The sequence below is a fragment of the Meles meles genome, chromosome 21 (assembly GCF_922984935.1).
Source record: "Meles meles chromosome 21, mMelMel3.1 paternal haplotype, whole genome shotgun sequence".
NCBI classification, from domain to species: domain Eukaryota; kingdom Metazoa; phylum Chordata; class Mammalia; order Carnivora; family Mustelidae; genus Meles; species Meles meles.
This window is the reverse complement of record NC_060086.1, coordinates 26,705,425-26,725,600: the sequence shown is the minus strand read 5'-3', so window position 1 is coordinate 26,725,600 and position 20,176 is coordinate 26,705,425. Positions and strand designations below refer to the sequence as shown.

The 20,176-nt window shown below is 40.9% G+C and overlaps 1 protein-coding gene across 5 annotated transcripts in view; it reads right to left on the bottom strand.

The window, feature by feature from the left end:
• The window catches only part of TNRC6A (trinucleotide repeat containing adaptor 6A), a 105,867-nt gene that overhangs the window by 36,974 nt on the left and 48,717 nt on the right, over positions 1-20,176 (bottom strand). For 3 of the 5 annotated variants that reach the window (XM_045994016.1, XM_045994015.1, XM_045994018.1), the window contains exons 5-6: positions 13,075-13,500; positions 1,000-3,582 (exon numbers count right to left, since the gene is read on the bottom strand). In XM_045994016.1, the coding sequence (XP_045849972.1) occupies positions 1,000-3,582; positions 13,075-13,500 (3,009 nt within the window). The remainder of the gene's footprint in view (positions 1-999; positions 3,583-13,074; positions 13,501-20,176) is intronic. The other 2 variants (XM_045994019.1, XM_045994020.1) reach the window with 1 other exon arrangement.

Genomic DNA, 20,176 nt, shown 5'->3' with positions numbered 1-20,176 from the left:
AAGTGTGTGTACTCAATTTTTACCATTAAGTGCAACCTTTCAACATCACTGTTCTGGGGCATAAATAAATAAATAAATAAATAAACATCTACAAGACTAACATACTCAGGCATCTTATTTTTATAGGTGTTGGACAATCCTCCTTAAAAATTCTGAGGTATCAGGTTGTGCAAAGCAAAGCCATAAATATTGTTCAACAGAACCGAAACAGCATTTCCCTTAGATACATACCAGTTTCTTCTAAGAATTAAATCTAAATTAATACAATAAACTATACTTGAGTGGAAAAAACTGGATGCTGAAAGCTTAGCTCATGAAAACACTCCTATCACTAACTCTGAAGGGACTGATTATTACTCAATAAATCATTAACAAATACAGTGCGTTCCAATGACACTTAACGAAAATGCCATTGTCAAGATAATCTGCAGATAGGAACTAGCTCCTGGTTATGAGAGTGGGAATATGTGGGAATAGGCCAGAAAGGTATAATCAAAAGTTTTAAGTACACAAACATACACGCTGTCTAACAGTTAGACTTGGATTTCATGCCTCCTTAAATAAATCCCTTCTAAGGCCAAACATAGCACCTGGTATTTAGAGAGTATTGTATCTGCATGCTTATTTTATTTCTAAGGACACTGTAATCAAATAACAAATCCAAAAAGTAATGGCTTGACTCAGAAGAACTAGGAAGTATAGGGCACTCCCACTTGACACCACTTTCCAGACTCCGCCTTCTGAAGTCTTCCTAGCAGAGAAGGGAGACTCACAACCAACAGGGACCATAGGCAGAGCTCTGATCCCTGTTGTTAAATGCTCCATCTATTTTTTTCTTCCCTAGAAGTTTCTCCTGGATTAGAGGGGGAAAGCTCCTTGTGTGCATATTCAAATACTCTTGTTAAACAGATCAAATGTAGCAACAGTACATTGAAATGAGACTTACAATAGTGTGAACTATTTTTTAACACCATCAGACTCCATTACATGGAAACTTACCGGAGCCACTGCCTGCCTCTTTGTTTGAGATGGCACTTGCAGATGGCAGCAACTGGTGTACCTGTGCTTGCTGGTCTGAGCGGCTGCTGCCATTTGGGACGTTTTTGTTCCACATGTTCACATTTTTGTAGTTGTATTTGCTCGGATCTCCCCAAGCTGAAGTTCCGTCGTCGATCTCCATTTTGCGACGTATGGATTCTGGGGATGGTTCCTCCCAACCTGTGGGCTCTTCTTCTTTCGTTGGGGCTGGTATAGGTCCTCCCAGCCAGCCTGTACCAGGAGGTTTGCCTGTAGCTGGTGGGATTCCCCAAGACCCGACAATGTCTTGTTGTTTGTTCCAGTCTGGAGAACTGACTGGCTTTGACGAATCTCCCCAACCTAGAGACTGATTAGACTTTGGAGGATCTCCCCATCCCTGGGAAGGATTAGGTTTAGAAGATTCATCCCATCCTGATGAATTATTTGGATTTATGTTATTTCCCCAAGTAAAGGAACTAGTTTTACCAAGTTCGTTCCAACCAGAAACAGACCTGTCACTGTCACTACCTCCTGAGCTAGATTTCTTATTAGCCTCACCCCAATGGTTACTCCTTGAAGTTTCCCCCCAGTTTTCACCAGCAGAAACGGACCACCCTTGGTTTGATTTTTGTCCATCACCCCATCCCTGTTTGCTCTTTTGCGAATCATTCCATGCGGACTTCTCTTCTTTGCTGTTCCCCCACTGATTGCTCTTGACCATTCCTGTAGCAGCAGAGTCATCTTCCCATCCCCCCTGGCAGCTTGAGCCTTTGGAATCTCCCCACCTCAGAGCAGGTTTGGGATCTCCCCACCCCGATACAGATGAGGTATCATTACTAGTAGGGCTAGTCTTATCTATACATGCCCCTGAGTTAAAAGTCTGTGTTGCAGAGCTTCCCCAGGCCTCTGTCCCATTGTCAGTCTTTCTTTCCCCTCTAGGTGATGTTTCTGTATCCCAGGCAGTATTCTGCTTAATAGGAGTCTGTCCCCACCCAGAGTTGGAGAGGACACGTGGATCCAAGTCAGTTCTGTTTACGATGCTTTGGAGTAATGTGTGCTGATCAATTTTTCTCCTATCTCTACTCTGATTTTCCCCAGTTGCTTTCTCCTCGAGGCGTCCAGTGCTTTCTGTACTACCTTCACTCTCCACTGTACCTCCTGTTTTGGCCCACACACTGTTCTGCTCATTTGTCTGAGATGTGGCAGAACCCTGATCCTCTTCCTCAGTAGATTTCCATCCGTTTGTAAACTTCTTACCGTTGCCATTTGCACTGTCATTGGAATGCTGATTGCTAGGCAGTTTGCTCCACTCCACGCTGGGTATATTAGTGCCAGTGTTTTGTGTAGGAGTTCCCCATCCTCGTCGACTTCCTCCAGAATTTGCGCCATTTCCACTTCCCCACGACGCACTCTGGGAATTCGCTGCCCCAGACTCCCACACGCCTCCTCCTTTATTTGTGTTCACTTGAAAGTTAGTGCCCATAGGCCCATTTATGCCAGGCTGCATTAGAGTTGCATTCACAGTGTCACCATTAGCTTGGCCGTTAGGGCTCGAACATTTGTCTCCAGAGTAATTAGAACCATAGGCACCCCACGTAGTACCGTAAGAGCCTCCGCTTTTTGGCTCTCCATTGCTAAGGTGAGAAAGGGAAGTGCCATTCATAACCGACGGAGCCTGTATCTGAGGATGATTCATTGTGCTCACACGCCAGGCCCCTGTATTACTAGGCAGTTCATTATTCTGTACTGAACCGGAGTTTGGTAAACTAGAGGTCATAAAGTTAGTAGTGTTATTTGGTCCAGTCATCTCAGTGGTAATATTCTGAGGTTGACCACTGAATGAAACCTTCTGTGTACCACTTACTTCAGATTCACAAGTTTCCTGAAGGCTTCCCCAGGTACCATGGGTGGAAGAACCGCCCACTTTAGAGTTAATACTCTGATTGTTAGGCATCTGGCCTATGGTACTGCACGGAATATTGATGCCAGAACTACTGCTCCCTACAGGCCCTTTGAGGGCAAGTCCGTTGTTGTCTAATACTGGCCAGGCACCATGGTTGCTAGCTGAATTCAAAGTGCTTGGATTTAACCCTCCATTTGATGAAGAACTTACAGTGCCCCAAGCATTCATTCTATTGTTGCTACTTTCTGATTTGCTTTCAGGAGCATCCACAGAGACCTGACATGTGCTTATTATGGCTCCATGGGAAAAACCCCATGGCCCAGTACTACTTCCATGGCCCACATTATTGCTGCTGCTACCAACCACAAACTTGTTTTGGGAACCAAGTCCAGTGCTATTCCGAAGGCCATCTTTTTCACCGCCGGTGCTCCCTGAAGCCATGATAGTGATGTTTCTCTCTGATTCAGAACTGGAGGCAGAATCAGCATCCATACATTCTGAAGCCAACTCTGGATCACTGCCAGGGACTGAAGGCCATGCTTCTTTTTCAAGGGAGTCGTTTACAACAGCATTCTTACAATTTGTGCTAGAGTCACTCGGAGAAGACCCAGGTCCCCGCTGCGAATTTTCATAATGGGATCCTGAAGTACTGTGGTTTATATCTAGAATAAAGGAGAAGTACAAAAATTTATGAAGTGTTTGAAAAGATGATAAATATGTTATGAATGTATGTGGTTCCCCGACGTTAACTTGGCCGTATGGTTACAAGGGCACTACTTATATCCCAGCTACCAACTTTTCTTTTCCAATCAGTAATTCCACACAGGCAGGGTATTTTGCTGCTTTGTTCACTGCTGCTATCCTATGAGCCTAGGGCAGCACCTGGAACTTAAGAGCCCCTCTGAACAGATACCTGCTGAAAGAACAAACTGGTATTTATCAGCAAGTGAAAGAAGTTTGGTATGAGCAAGAACTAGGTGATAGTAATGTATTAGGATAACGAAGCAACCCAAGCCTAGAGGCCTGACAGGGGAAAGAAGGGGCTGGGAAGGACATGGGTGAGGACAAATGAACTGGTCGAACGTGACTACATGGATTAGAAATAACATCAGAAATCCCTTCCTGTCTTGCCATTCTTAGAGGCGCTTTTTCACGCCAACTGTTTTGAGTATTAGAACAAATTTATAAAAACTACAAAGCCTTTTCCATTTTATTTCCTTTTCATTAGTGTTTTTATTCAACCTGAAATACTGCAACGCAAGTACAAATTATTTTAGCTGCATTCTCCTTCCTAAAAATTCTTCATTTACCTTCATAGCCATGTTCCAAAGATCCCAGAATTATGATGATGAAAAAAATCAAGTGCTGACACTAAACACCGTTAATGGCAGTCGGAGAACCCTATCATCTTGGGCTCGCCGCTACATATTATCATCCAGTTGTTTTCCTGCAGGTAGGGGGCAGGCAGTTCTCATGATTCTAACACTTCCCCAGATTCATTTCTCTCATTCGGTTTAAGGATCTGGTAGTTAAACGTTCTTCAGAGATATTAACCTGCCTAAGATGTCTGCATTTTAAACTGTCTTTAGGGAGTTGCTTATACTGTAGTTCCTGACTAGAGCAGTACTCAGAATCCCACATAGTGATTTTAAATAACACATGTTCAAGTCACACCCCAGACCTAATGAACCAACTCGCCAGGGATTACAGGCCTAGAAAACAAATATAACTCACTACCGGTATACTGCTAATATGGAAAATCAGGTTCATCCAGCAACATTTTCTCTCAAAGCACAACTGTCAAGCAGCAAAACACTATGAGCTAGAAAGAATAGCAGAAAAAAGGACTAGAGAGAGACCAAAAGTGTATACATAATTCACCAAATACACAAATCTTCAAGTTCCATAAGAGACTCTGATCTCCACTCCCTGTTTGGGAATCACTGTTTCAGGCTGCCAAATGAAGTTTGTCATCTTTCAGTGCCCGTGTGAGAAGGTTTTTCTCACGAAACACAGCATGCCTAACAGTCTGTCTCACAGGGTAAAAACAAACCAATACGCCAACATCTGCACCACCAGCAACATCATTCAGCACCGATCATGGATCACATGTTTTCTGAGCATTTCTGTCACTGACTCCTTGGAACAACCTCAGAGCACAGATACACCCTTCACTTTGTAGATGGGGAAATCAAGGCCCAGAGGTTAAGTTACAGCAAATCACAGGAGGAAGGCAGATTCAGCAATGGGTAATAAAGCAAGGTGGCTGAGAACATGGCTGGAACGCTCACGGACACAGTGATTCCAGTGTGGGCTTGAGGCAGCAGCTGTATGCCCAAATCTGCAGAACAGGGCTACAAACAGTACCTCTTTACTCAGCAGTTAACTGTACTGTCCTATGTGAAGTATTTAATTCAGGGCTAGCTTCAAAGAAGGGCTCCACAAGGGGCAGTTTATGGTAGTGATTAAAAGCAAAACTCTGCAGCCTGACTGCTTGCATTTAAAGGCTGCGCTGCTGTTTCCTTATGTGATCACAGACAAGATCTTCAATTTCTGTTCCTTAGTTTCCTCATTTGTAAAGTGATAATAATAAGAGCACCTGTCTCAAACAATTGCTGGTAAACTAAGTAGTTAATAATTAAAAATGCTTTGAATATCTGTTCTAATTAGGTACTTAATAAATGAGGGCTGTAACTATCACTAATTAATGTATACTGACGACTCTCATGATTTTTCCAGTCCTGTCTCAAAGCACATTTTTCACTCCACCACATCTATCTCATGAAGAACAAATTTAGAAATCATACAACTTGCTTACTTTAAATCTCTATTTAAGGATCTCAAACCGGTTGAATGCTAACTCCTGGATTATTCCCCCACAGATGCCTCTTCTCAAATGCGGGGGGGGGGGATCCTGTTTCTTTATGGTTTTCTTCATCTCAGTAAGTTTCCTAAAACCTAAGATTTATTCTTGCTCACTTACTGTATATGGTCATATGCTCACGTACTGTACACACCACCAAGTCCCAAGTCCATCCACATTTCTCCAGATCTAACAATCAAGCCACCATCACCATCATCATCACCTCAAAGATGTGAGTACAAGTACCTGTTGCCACTTTTTGTTTTCTCACACGCATCAGTGTTTCTTGCCACATCCACCCAGCAGGAGTAAGAAATTGTGATTGGGAATGTCAGACAAAACGACCTAGGCTGCACACAAAAGGAAGGAGCCAGAATTTAACAGTGAAACAGCAGAAGCATTCTCATACCAACAGGGAAAAGGTAGTGTACTTGGCCTCAACACTAGTACTCAGGTTTGTGCTCGAAGTACTGGCTGATGAAAGAGGACTCAGAAAAAAGGTAAGGATAGTGGCAAAGAAACAAAATAGATTCACATGTAAAAGGCAACAGTTTTCCTACATACCAGAAGTAGTTGATGATAAAATATAAATATAACAGAAAAGATCCTAACTCTAACAGCCACAAACTAAAAAGCAACCTGGAATAAATCTAACAGAAATACTTGAAGTCGTATATGATTAAGTTTTATTGCAGGCCACAGAAGACAACTTGATTAAGTACAGAAACTTGTCCCTGAATAGGAAGATAGAATAATATTCTTTCTTAAAGTTTAATTCAATTATAAGAAACTGCTAACAAGACTCTGTAACTTGGTTAAAGTGATTTAAAAATTCACATAAAACATGAGAGAATGAGAGAGAATCTCAGTAGTGGGATGGGGGTGGAGGGGGGCCGCAGCGTCAGGCGACAGCTAACCAGCACCGCACTGCCCAAGCAGCTAAGCTTCAGCTCAACCACACCAGGAAGGCAGGAACAGACCCAGGTATTTGTCAAATTTTAGTATTTTACATCAGTAGAAGAAAAGGAATATTTGATACTTTAAAGAGATTTCGTAAAATCAGACAATTTATCAAAAATAATTTGATCTAATTAATGTGTTAAAAGATGAAACTATGAAGTTAGCAGTGAATGAGAATTTTTTATGCATGAAAGGAAATACACCACAAAAGAAATGACAAAGATTTGACTACTTACCCAAACTGTGAAGTGATTTTATGTCAGAATACATCAGAAGCAAGCAAGGTAACAAAGGAAAAAACCCCAGCAAAGAGCAGCATCTGTTTTGCAAAGCAAACTCTATCACCTTTAAAGTTAGTAAAAATTTCTTTCAGAATCTGGTCGTGACCTGGTTTGGAGGGGACGGGAATGGTCTAAATTTGTCTTTTGCTATAGATTCCTACATATTTTGGGAAAAGGAGACACACCATCAGCATTTATTAGCTAAAATTCTATTTTTAATCTAAAAATTACTTGATACTTTCAAAAAAATAAAAATTAAAACGCTATACCCAAAACTGTGTCTACCAAGAATCTTTTGGTTATGAAAATGTGTAGCTCACACAGGGTGGGGGGAGATCCCAGTCTAACTAAAGCTGTGAAAAGAAGAGAACTCCAAATGCTTCAGAGAGAGAGATTCTTTCAGAATTGGGAGAGGTAAAAATTTTGGTGTTTCCCTTACAGACAGGAAGCCAAAACCCATCATCACAAATGATCCAGAGGATAAACATAGAGGAACATAATTAACCATCCTGTTAAGTTTTTCCAGGGAACAGTAAGACTGTGAAGCCCCGAGCTGGTGGGAGGAAAGGGGTTTTACTGAGCATGGTACAAAATACAAATTTTTACACATTGCACTGATGTAGGCAAATGAAGAGTTGGAAGACTGTGCCTTAACCAAAGAACACTGGAAATCCATCAGCTCCATTCTCACACAAAATTATCTAAGGAGAACTGGGGGCAGCTGTAGCACCACACCTCGGAAAGAATAGTGCATTTCATAGTGCCTATTCACAAAGATCAAAGGGGATATGTGGGTAAAGAGCAAAGACTGGCAATCATTCAAGTGATTTGCAAAGAAACAGTATAATCTGCTTAGGAAGAATTTAGGCCCAGGAAGATTCATTTATTTTTATTAAATATATTAGCAGGTAACAAACAAAGTAAACGTGTGCCTTCTGCCTTAATGACTTTTCATTCTCACCAGAAGGGCAAAGTCTTCAGAAGTAAATGTACTCTGGTTTTAGAGTATTTCTGGGAAGTATGACATAGTATCACTTGGGAACATGAGAGAACCTGACGTGCACCATTTCAAATAGCACTCAGTGACAAAGGTCAAAATGTTTCTTTCAGTTATTCTGGCCTCTAAGTCCAGGGGCTGGCAAACTTTTTCTGTAAAGGCCCAATTAGTGAATATTTTCAGCTTTGCCAGCCAGATGGTCTCTGTGGCAACTGCTGCCATTGTCGCCTGAAAGCGGGACAAAGACAACATGTAAAAGAGGGGGCGTGGCAGTCTTCCAATAAAACTGGACTGAAATGGGCTGCAAGCCATCCTCTGTTCTAGATTAAACACGACAAAAGCAATACTACCAACCAAATGCAATGCATGGACCATGACAGATGAAGTGAGGGTGGTGGGGAGACAGCCATAAAAGACAATCCAGGGGCTGCTGCTCTAGACCAGATGGTGAGGGGCCTCATTGGGTGTGTGGAGATGGCTGTGCACATAAGCAAGGAGAGCTGAGAGACATTCTGGAGTTGAAATCAGCAGGTTATGAGAAACCAGGGGCCTATGAGACATGGAGATGGCCAGCACTCAAACATGATTTTAAGATTTCTAGATGGGTGGTGACTGGGTGTGCCAACCTTCTGAGCAAGAGAACTCAGGAAATGACACTGGTATGTGGCAAGACAAGGAGCTCAATTTTGGATGTGTGGAGTTTGAGGAGCCTGACATCAGCTGAAGACATCCAGAAGGCATGAACCTAAACCTGGGGAGAGAGATGAAGGAAAGTCATGGGAGGGAATAAAATCTGAAAACAGATCAAAGAAAAGAACAAGAATGAAAGACCTTTAAGGAAGAGGAAGTGATCCAATAAGAAAAAAAATGTAGGTGTCTATTAACATGAAAACGGAAAAGGCTGGTTTTTTACCACAGCTACAAATGAAAATCACTAAGCCTGGATTTGACATTCAGAAGACCAATGACCTTAGTAAGACCTATTTTCGTCAAGTGAGCAGGAGTCAGATGACAGAGGGCTGAAGTCATGTATTAGAGACTGCAAAACATAGACTATTCTGTAAGGAGGAGGAGGAGAAGAGAAATTCTATAATGTCCTCAAGAGACTGGAGGTTTAATTGTTGTTTTTTTTTTTTTTTTCTTACGATGATATAAATGTTAACTATGTTTATAGACACAGTAAGATCCAGAATAGGAAGGATGGAAACAACACTGAAAAGACAGTAAACAGCATAGGTGAATGGACAATATTTTCATCTTTAAACGTCTCTGAGAACTTTAACTCCTCCCCCCCCCCTTAAAACAGCCCCATTTCTTGGTCATTCACCATTATAGCTCAAATGTCCTTGAGGTTCTTTAAAAAAAAAAAAAGCAAAGCAAAATTCAAATGCAGTAAAGGCTATAAAGAGTAATACAGAAAATACCCACATACTCCTCCCCTTAAGAAATACACTAATAGAGAAAACTCCTGTGAACCCTTTCTCTGATCACATCTCCTTCCTTCCCCAGTGGGTCACGGAGTGGTAACCACTCAAAATCTGAACTCATCCCTAAGCAATACAGAAGCTTTATATTTTATATAAATGGTATCATACTATAAACAAACAATGATATTCTTGGGACAACCAGTGGAAATGTGAACACGAACTATCTATTACAGGATTTATGAATGTGTCCGCCCTTTTGCTAAGGGTGGATCGTGGTATCATGGTTGTATAGGAGGCTTTCCTTATTCTTAGTGAATTTCCTGTGGAAATATTAAAAGTGAATTAAAATGAGTGTGCACATGGGGGCATATATAAAGTACATATGATGGGGAAGGTGTACATGTCCAGTCAAGGAGGAAGGTGAACGAAGGACTGGGAAGGAAGTATGCGTGTGAAGTCAAGATGGGAAAACGTTAACAACTATTGGATCTGGTTGTGGGGTATATGGGTATTTGTTTCTCTCTATTCTTTTAGCTTTAGGGTACATGTCAGTTGGATGATAAAATGTGGGTTGGAACACTCTGGAACATAAGAACAATACTGCTGCCAGCCCTGTTAGGTGTATGAGTGCCTCCCACCCGCCAGATCCTCTATTACATGCAGCCCTGTAAGTCCCCCAGCTTCAAGAGTTATTTGGGCAGTCACAGAACCCAACACCCTAAGGCTCTGAGAAATCAACTGTCCAAGAGAATTCTTCATGTTGACCAAAAGCATCACTAAGTGTCTGAGGTATAGCCACAAACTGGCAGCTGAGCCCACAGAGCTGCCTGGTTTAACCAGAGCAGGGTTCTAGTGGCTTATAAAGGTATTCAGATGGGGTAGAAAGTCAATGTATTTACCCCAGTTCCCATCACTCCTTTTCATCTTCTATGTCACTTACCTGCTAGCCTGTGAAGGTGCTTAGCTTAGGACCTGTGATTTATAAAGTACCAGTTCTCATCTAGGACCACCCCTGCTCCCTGACTGGACTGAATAGGGAGGTACATCCAGCACTACGCCCCCTCACTTTCATCATGAAAATTTTAAGTAAATATCTATGTATGTACGTATTACATATTTGACCTACATGTCAAATCTACTTGTATTTGCTCAGGAAACAAAAAAGTGGAACACAAATACAAAAATAGAAAGTTAAGATCATGTTCGCACAGCTTGGAACTACCTGAGATTCACAACACAGAACTCTGTGTGGACTATCGCTCATGCTGTCTACAATGTACATGACACTGCTCTTCACTGATCTCTACTATTAAGGCGAGGACTGAATGTGTTAACATAGTCTGTGTGCTGCAGCGAGCTCCCCAACAGTGTTAGTTACTGGATCACTATGATCATTACTGTTGTAAATAACCTCAGAGGTCATGGCAGACCAAATGGTCTAAGAAGGCCTCCCCTGTTCAAAAACACCTGATGGTCTCTTATTGGCTCAAGCTGCTACTAAGCCTCATAGCACCTACACAAGACATTTTAATATAAATATGTGACATATGCTGGTAAGTGGGGATTCACAAATGTTTTTTAAAAAGACAAAAGCACAAATCTGATTTTCCTGCAGAGGGCTCTACCTTCGTTAGCGACATCAATTCCAAACCTCAGCCAGAGACTGTTGTGCCCTCCTGGCTTCTATCCCCACCTCCACATGAACGCAGGCAGTGCCCCCTTGTAAAGTCCTCTGCAGAACAGGCAGGGTATTTGTCCTTCTCAGCCTTTGTGGAAGACTTCTTCCTATGCTCACATAGGCCTTCTCTTCATCTGAATGCACATCTATAATACTTTCGGGATTTCGGACGCTTACCCATTTGTGAGAAACATTCATACACTCCTATTGTTTGCATTTCAAAAACAGCTTTCTTCTTTCACTTCTGCCGATTTTTAAAAATGGTACTCAACATACCATTTTCTAAATTTACAAGCCCGCCTCCCTGTTCATTTTGTTTATGAACAAAATGGTGGTGTGATACCACCATTGTTTAGTTTGTAATAGGTACTCAAGCACTCGCTGTGCGAGTAACCTCTCCTAAGGCTTTGATCACATTTTTTTAAAAACATACCAATGCCTCATTATAACTGCTCCCAACCTCATTTCTCAGATGAACTTTGAGTCAAATTAACTGCTTGGTGTTACATGTAGTATATCTAAACCAGACTCTTTTTCCTGAAGAGGATGGGTCCTTCTATAAAAGTTTGAGGGAAGATAATTCATTCAGTACCTAAATATCAGGGCTAAGCTATGTGCTTAAACACATCATATTAATTTAATACTCAAAGCAACCGTATAGGTTGGGCACTAATATCCATACTTTACAGCTTAGGAGAGGGTTGAGGTAAGTTAAGGGATTTGGCCAAGCCACATAAGGTAGTAAGTGGCTGGAGGAGAGGAGTAGTATTAACTCAGAGTCATAATTTAAGTCTGTTTCATTTCCAATAATAATGTGCTGCTCTAATCACCTATGCTAGAAAAATCGCGTTTGCATCCTCTTCCTCCTTACCCACCGCATCCAATATGCTGCCGAAGTGCAGCAAGGGTGTTACAAGCACAGCTTTGCATCCAGACAGATCTTGGTGTAATTATAAGCCAGGTCTGCTAATGAAGAGCTGTGGAGTACCATTAACAGAATGGACAGGGAAAGTCCTGACATCTATAAGAGAGCAAGGAGCTAGAGAGTAACTCTTGCTGGGACGGTTACATCAGCTACTCAAATGAGATGTAGACCCATGGAGCAATTAAGTAACGCGCCCAAGGTCACAGACACCGGTGTATGTGGAGCTAGGATTTAAAAACCTGGTCCATCTGGCTCTAGAGACTTTGTTCATAACCAGTAAATGTTAGCGTTTTCATGCGTGGGAACCTTAATTCTCCTCAATTCTCTCAAATTTCTTTACAATTCTCTGTCTGGCTTGTAGTAAATGCTTCAAAATAGTTTGAGAAATGAATGGACAAACAAGCCGTCAGAGCCTATCAGAACATATTGAAACAAAGTGGCCTTTGAGAAAACTGTAATCACAGACATTTTCTGCCTCCCCATCATTACAGGGCTCAGAGAGGCCCTTCTGTGGCCATCACTGAATGCACGTGCTGTCTGAGTACCACTTCCATGTGCGGTGGTCTTTCTCGGGCGCAAGGAAACTAAGTGATCACCGGCAAGTGACTGAAAGTCTTGGTGCCTCGGTTTCCTCTACTGAAGAGGGAGGATAAGATCACTTGGGCTTCACAGGACTGTTGAGGATTGATTGCAGTAATATGTACAACTGCTTAGCACATATGCTTGGGGGTGTGTGCGTTCAATTTTGGCTGTAGTCTTATCAATTTAAGCTATAAACTGCTTATAAAAATGGGTAGAACATGGAGGGAGGGTGATTAAAATAATCATATAAAAAGTAGGATGGGCAGTCAGCTTACAGGAAACATTTTAGGATTCCCCATTCATAACTCCCTGCACGGAACTCTTCTTTTGCAATGCAGATACTGACGGACACAAATACATCCCCACCAAGCCATGAATGTATCAACTTGCTGCACTGCTAATGAAGAAGGTGGGCGTCTCATAAGAAATGCCTTCTCTCACCTGACTGGTTTTTGCTGTTCTGCACCTCTCCGTTATTTTGTGGCTGTTGATTTGTTAAAGCACTGCTTTCTGACTGGCTGCTTAACACTTTAACAGCAGATCCCAGGTTTGCTGCTATGACAGGAAAATGCTGACCCCTCTTTAGAAGCTGTTTGTGTTCCTGGTGGCGAAATCGTGGTGGTACTTCTCGAGGATACCGAGGCAAGGCCTGTGCTGGCTGCGGCGGCTGCTGCGGCGGCTGCGGGGACTGCGGGGGCTGCTGGGGCGGCTGCTGTGGCGGCTGTGGCGGCTGTGGCTGCTGCTGCTGCTGCGGATTGTTGGCTGTGGCTCGCTTGGCATTATTATTAGTGCTGGTTGCTGTGGAAGTGCCGTTATTAGAGTTGGCAGGCTGAGGCTGGCTTACACTGGGCTTTATCTGTTCTGGCACTAATCCCAACAAAAGAAAAGGGGTGGAAAAGATTAGCCAGTAAAGTGTACCTCCACAGTAAGCCATCTAAGTAAAAAGGCACTAAGAAAAACAATCCTAAAGGAATAGAAAGTTCAAGCGTGCTAGGATATCTTCATTCACAAGCTTGGGTTTTCTTAGGAGAGAGTCCGGTTTTACTTCTCCGACTACCCCTCCAACAAGGAAGGGCACGGATGCCACTGGCATCCCCTGGCCTCAATGACAGCTCCGACTCATCAGCTCTGGCCCATATTATTCTGATCAGAGAACAAGCATCGATTACACAACTGTGGAACTCACAACAGCTCAAAGAGCAAAACTGGCAAATCGAGTTTTGGTTACCCTAAAAGAATCCTCAATTCCCTGGACACTATTCTTAATCTGCCTCATTTTTAATGTGTTTGGTCCCTATTCTTCATCTCTGAAAGACAACACAAGAACAGACAGAAAGGGTAAAAAAACAATCTGATCATTTCTTTACAAAAAGGCACAGTTAACAGCCATTTTTTTGCTGTTAAAACGTAAAGTCTGGATCAAACAGGACAAACTCAGAATGGGGAGGTAAATACAAACATTACAGAACGACAACTATGAAACTAATAAAAATTGGAGAAGTAACTTAGATACCCTGTCTTAAGCAAATCTGAGAAATACCACTTGTCCACTGTACGAACAATGTAAAATTATAAACAGTAGATTTCTAGACTCTTAGAAGAGATTCAATAAGAAAACAGATGGAAATGCCTTAAACTGGTGAAGATACACCTGATCTCTGAAACTACAGAGAGGCAGCATGGTATATGAACTTTTGGTGCCAGACGGGCCCAGGTTTTAATCCCAGTGCTGCCTTTACTAAGCTTTGTGTCTTTGGGCAAGGTGTGTATACCTTACTGAGCCTATGGTCTCCTCTGTAAGATAGGGATAAAATCCATACCTTGCAGGGCTAGCCTAAAGTTAAATATGTTACCACTTTATAGAGCACTAAATACTAACAGCAGCTGTTTTTTAAAGATTGACACAATACCACCTTACCCTTCTGTTAACAGCTGAACGTTTCTGTGAGAGTCTGATGCATCTTTACAGATGCCACTGTCAGATACATAAAGTGAAATATTTCCATGTGACCAATAAGGACATTTGGGAGAAAAAGCTGTTTAAGAACTGAGAGCTCCAGGCCTGAAATTCGAATAGCCTGCCACCAGAACTGGGTTATCTCTGCATCTTCCTCCTTGTCTGTACAGTACAGGCCGTCCTGGTCTAGTACCCAGCATAATGTAAATACTCAGTTAAAAAGAGGTTATTTCATGGGCCAAATAAAGGCAGTATTTGTCACATATCTACAATGTACATGATGCTGAAATAAAGAGGTCACCAGTACCGTTTCCAGTAGCCACCCAAACCCATTTCACTTCCCCCTACCCTCTCCCCGCAGCTCTAGAGTCTCCTTCATTTAGAGGTCTGGCCTCACAACCGCCTTCTTTCCCTGAGCAGTGCACTGGTGGACTTAGTCTACCTCATTAACACTAATACATCTTTTAATACATGATCTGACCTTTTTCAAATGTAACTGATTTTTCTAAAGTAATACAAGCAAACTGTCATTCGGGAGGACCTGCGCTGAAAAATCACAAACATTCTATCTATGGCTTGGAATCTTTTCCATTCCTCTTGAAGGCAAGTGAAAAGCCTCACGTTAAGAATTTGAGTGAAGTACATTCTAGGTCTAATTACTCTATATGTGAAACATTTGTCTCCCAGACAACTTAATGCTTCCAGAAAGTACCAATAATGTATATTCCTTTGCCACAAGGAAAATATGGCACTAGACTATTCTAAAGTACCTCTGAAACAAACAAACAAAAAAAGATAAAGTATATGTAATTATGAAATCACAGAGAACACAAAAACTCTAACTCAGCCTTTACATGTTTAGTACCAGGCTCAACGTGGTATCTAGCAACTGAACACAACATTATACCACTTACAATACTACCCAGTGCTAAAATACAGGCTTGCCTGTCACTTTATCACTAACAGGAAAAGAAAAGATTTTAATAATTTAAAACCCAAATAAGATGCTGTTAAAAGAGATGCAACAGGAACATGTTCTTTAATACAGTCAAGGAACTAGAAGATAACCTACAGGCAAACACTGTGAATGGCCTCCATGAACAATATACAAGAACCTCAACACTCCATTAAAAGTGACCAGGAATTCCAAAGCAGGATTTATGTCTGTCACGTAGCAGCCCTGTCCCTACAGCATATTCAGAGAGCTGCTGTACTTATGGATGAAGTGTCATGGGGACAATAAGGCTGAGATAGAGGCTCATTTCTGGAGCCAGAAAATTTCACCAAAACCAGTAAAAACATTAAGACAATGTAACTATTGATTATAAAGCTGAACTGAATAACCTGAAATGAAATCTCAGATATAAACGTGAAATGTATTAGAAGAATAAAGGAGAAGTTAACAGTGTGTGTAAGTAGGGAGGTAAGGATGGGGTTGCTGGGTAACAGATATAATTACTGAATAATTTTGGCTACTGTATATACGCAGTTAAAATTTAGGTTAATTATGTCAGTAAATATCCAAACCATTGGAAAGAGGGGGAAAAATGAGAAAACAAGAAAACCCGATCCACTCAACAGATACAGAAAAGGCAATAAAAGAATTATTTCAGAACTGCAGTTAATATGAAATACAAAAGAATATGCCAAGCACAAGCCCCCAAAGATCTGTAATCAAAATAAACGTGAATGACTTAAATTCACTTGTTAATAAAGGGCCTTTAGTTTGTTAAGAAAATAAAAACTTAACGAATACTTTGCAAAAATCAGTCCTGAAATAATACAGGAAGTTGAGGAGCAGAAAGTACAAAGACAGATGCAGGATGAAAAATGCTAACAAAATTTAAATAAAAGCGACATTAATGTCGGGTTTAAAAACATCAATCAGAAAAGTATCATAAAGAACAAGGTATCTCATGCTGATAAAAGAAACCAAATAAAAAGATATAAACAGCAAAGACTCCTATGTACCGAACTTTGGTATCAAAACATGTAAATCAAATGGAGACAGTAAAACTGAAAGAAATAAACAAACAACCTTTTTTGACAAATACCCATGGAAGAGTCATAGAAAGTACACACACCCCCCATACAGCACTAAAGAAAACATCATTAATTGCAAAAAGTACAAGTAATACAGATGGTATTTCTGAATTACATGCAATCACATTAGAAACAACAAAACTAGCAAATAAAACTGCCTTAAATATAGAGCTGAAGAAGAAATACCAGAACTGCAGGGTTATCAAGAAAATACTACTGAAAACTACACATAATAAATTTTAAGATACGGCTAAACCAGCACTCAGGGCAAGTTCCTAGCCTTAATTATTTTCAACAAACATGAATGACTATAAAGCATCTTACTCAAGTTAAAAATGAAATAAAGGAAGCAGAAGAAGGAAGTAATGAAGATAAAAGTAGCAATCAATGACCTTAGAAGTGAACTAGTAACTCCAAGGCATGACTTTAAGAAAAAAATTAATAGGGGGCACCTGGGTGGCTCAGTGGGTTAAGCCTCTGCCTTCAGCTCAGGTCATGATCTCAGGGTCCTGGGATCGAACCCCACATCGGGCTCTCTGCTCAGTGGGGAGCCTGCTTCACCCTCTCTCTCTGCCTGCATCTCTGCCTACTTGTGATCTCTCTCTGTCAAATAAATAAAATCTTAAAAAAAAAAAAAAAAATTAATAAGTTAACTTTTTTTAAAAAATGAAAACGGGAAAAAATGAGATGATTTTCTAAAATTAAAATATTTCTGGGGTGCCTGGGTGGCTCAGTTGTTAAGCAGGTGCCTTCGGCTCAGGTCATGATCTCAGGGTCCTGGGATTGAGCCCCATATCTGGTTCCCTGCTCAGCAGGAAGGCTGCTTCTCCCTCTCCTACTCCCCCTGCTTGTGTTCCTTCTTTCACTGTGTCTCTGTCAAATAAATAAATAAAAATTTTTAAATTAAAATTAAATTAAGATATTTCTTTAGGCTCAACTCTAGAAATAATTTGAAAAGATGGGGGAAGGATTTAACACTGACCCCACAAAAAGCAAGAAAATAAAGATTAATTAGCACAGAAGAAATGGAGGAATTGATTAAATCCTCCATCAGGATCAGACAGTTTGATCAATATTACCATATGTTCTTTTTAGCATACTTTTAAGAAACAAGTAATCTAAATCTAATGCTATTTAAATTGTCGAAGAGCACAGTGTAAGACGGAACACCAACACTTTTACCAGTAAGTCTGACAAAATTTTAGTAATCCTATACAATGGGAGAAAAAAGAAAAAATATAAATCGTTCCAGGAATTTAAAAAAATAAAAAGACATTAACTCCAAATGTAGAGATTCTGGAAATACAAGAAAATACTATGTATAATCTATACTTATAAAACAAAACAAAAAGAAACATTTAAAAGGAACAGTGTTCCGTAGTAACATGGTTTGGCAAATCTTTCCTGTAAAGGGCCAGAGAGTAAACATTTTAGGCTTTGCAGGCCATCCAGTCTCTCTTGCAACTATTCAGCTGTTGTAGCACAAAAACCAGCCACAGACAACACATAAATGAATGGATGTGGCTGTGTTCCAGTAAAACCTGATGTACAAAAATAGGCAATGGGCCAAATTTGCAAGCTATAGTTGCCCAGTGTCTGCTCTATAAAATATAATTTACCAAAATCAGCTCAGAAGAGAAGATCCTATAACAATGACAAAGACACTGAAAAACTCCTCCAAGATTTACTTCTCCAAAAAGCACGTGGCCCAGATGACCTTACAGGGAATGTGCATATAAAATCCTCAAGAAACATATCCTATCAACCTCCATAAACTGTTCCAGAACAAAGAAGTGCAGATTCAAAAGACTGACTAGATTCAAATCTTGGCTCTCCAACTTACTAGATGCCTAACCATGGCCCAGGTACTTAACCACCCAGTACCTCTGTTCCCTCATCTGTGAAACAGGGGTAAGTATTAATAGCTCTACCAAGTAGGGTTGTTGTGAGGTTTTAACAAGATAATGGATGTAAAGAACTGAGAACAGGACCTGGGACCTGGCACCTGGCTACAGCCCGCTCAATAAATGTTAGTGACCACTGCTGCCATCTAGATTAAAAAAGAGGAGTAAGGATGACCCTCAGGTTTCTGGCCTGGAATGTGGGTAGACGGTGGTACCATTTACCAAGACAGGAAACAGAAGACAAAAACTAAGTCTGGGAAATACGTCAGAGAGAATGAGTTTAGTGAGTTTAGTTTTTAATGTGTTAGGTTTGTTGTTACTACAGGACGGCAATTCTCAAATATTTTGGTCTCAAGACCCCTTTGCATTTTTAAAAGTTAGAATACCAAAAAATCTTCTGTTTATGTGGGGCTACAATTATGTTTACCGTATTAGATATCTAAACAGGGAAATTTAAAAAAATATATTAGTTCATTAAAAAAAAAACCTCTTACATGAATGACTATGTATTTTCTGAAATAACTATTTTCCAAAACAAAAAAAACAGTGAAAAGCATACACTGTTTCACCTTCTTCTCAATTTAATATCTGGCTTAACAGAAAAGTACATTTTCACATCTGCCTCTGCATCCAGTTTGTTTTAACATCCACATTATGGAACTTCTAGAAAACACTACGTACTCATGAGAAAAAGAATGAGTAAGACGAAGTCTTCCAATCATTATGAAAATAGCCTGACCTTGTTGATCTCATGACAGTTTCAGGCAGCCTCTTAAGAGTCTTCAGATAAAACTCTGAAAACCACTGATATGGGATATCCATGCATAGAATGCAACTGTATGTACGGTTCTAAAGTTCAGTAGAAGTATGAACTAAAAATATAAATTTAGGATTCATCATACAGGTGGAAAAAAGTCAGGAGAGTAGAATGAGAAGAAATGTCAAGACCGAAAGGATGGGTTCCCATGGTAGAGAGAAGAGAAGTAAAGGCGAGAGTAAGTTAGGACTGCCAGAGAGGCACGAGAGAAGGGGTCATTTATTTTAGAAAATGGTCTATCTACTCAAGCAGGGATTTCTTCCTCAAATTCTCCCTATCCCCAATAGATTATCTCCTTCATAGAATTCAAACGCATCCTTATCATCTACAATGTCCCTCCTGTGATTTCGGCCCTCCATCAATATACTCTTGCAAAAGCCTGCCAATTGGTCTCCCTGGCTTATATCTTGACACTCCCTTCCCCCAATTTTCACCCCCTCCCCGAAATCCATCATCTCTCTGCCCAAGTTAGCTATATCACTAAAGTAACGTCAGAAATCATCTAAAGTCCTTGGCATGGGGCGCCTGGGTGGCTCAGTTAGTTAAGCCACCGTCTTTGGCTCAGGTCATGATCCCGGAGTCCTAAGAGAGTCCTGTTTCAGGCTTCCCCTGCTCTACAGGGAGCCTGCTTCTCCCTCTCCCTCTGCCTCCCAACTCTCCCTGCTTGTGCTCTCTCTTTCTTGCTCTCGCCCTCTGTCAAATAAATAAAGTAAATATTTTAATAAATAAATAAATAAAGTCCTTGGCATGGCCAGATTCATATCCTGTTACATCCACACACATTTCCTTCTCTCCCACACCAAGTGTCTGCAACACTCCAAA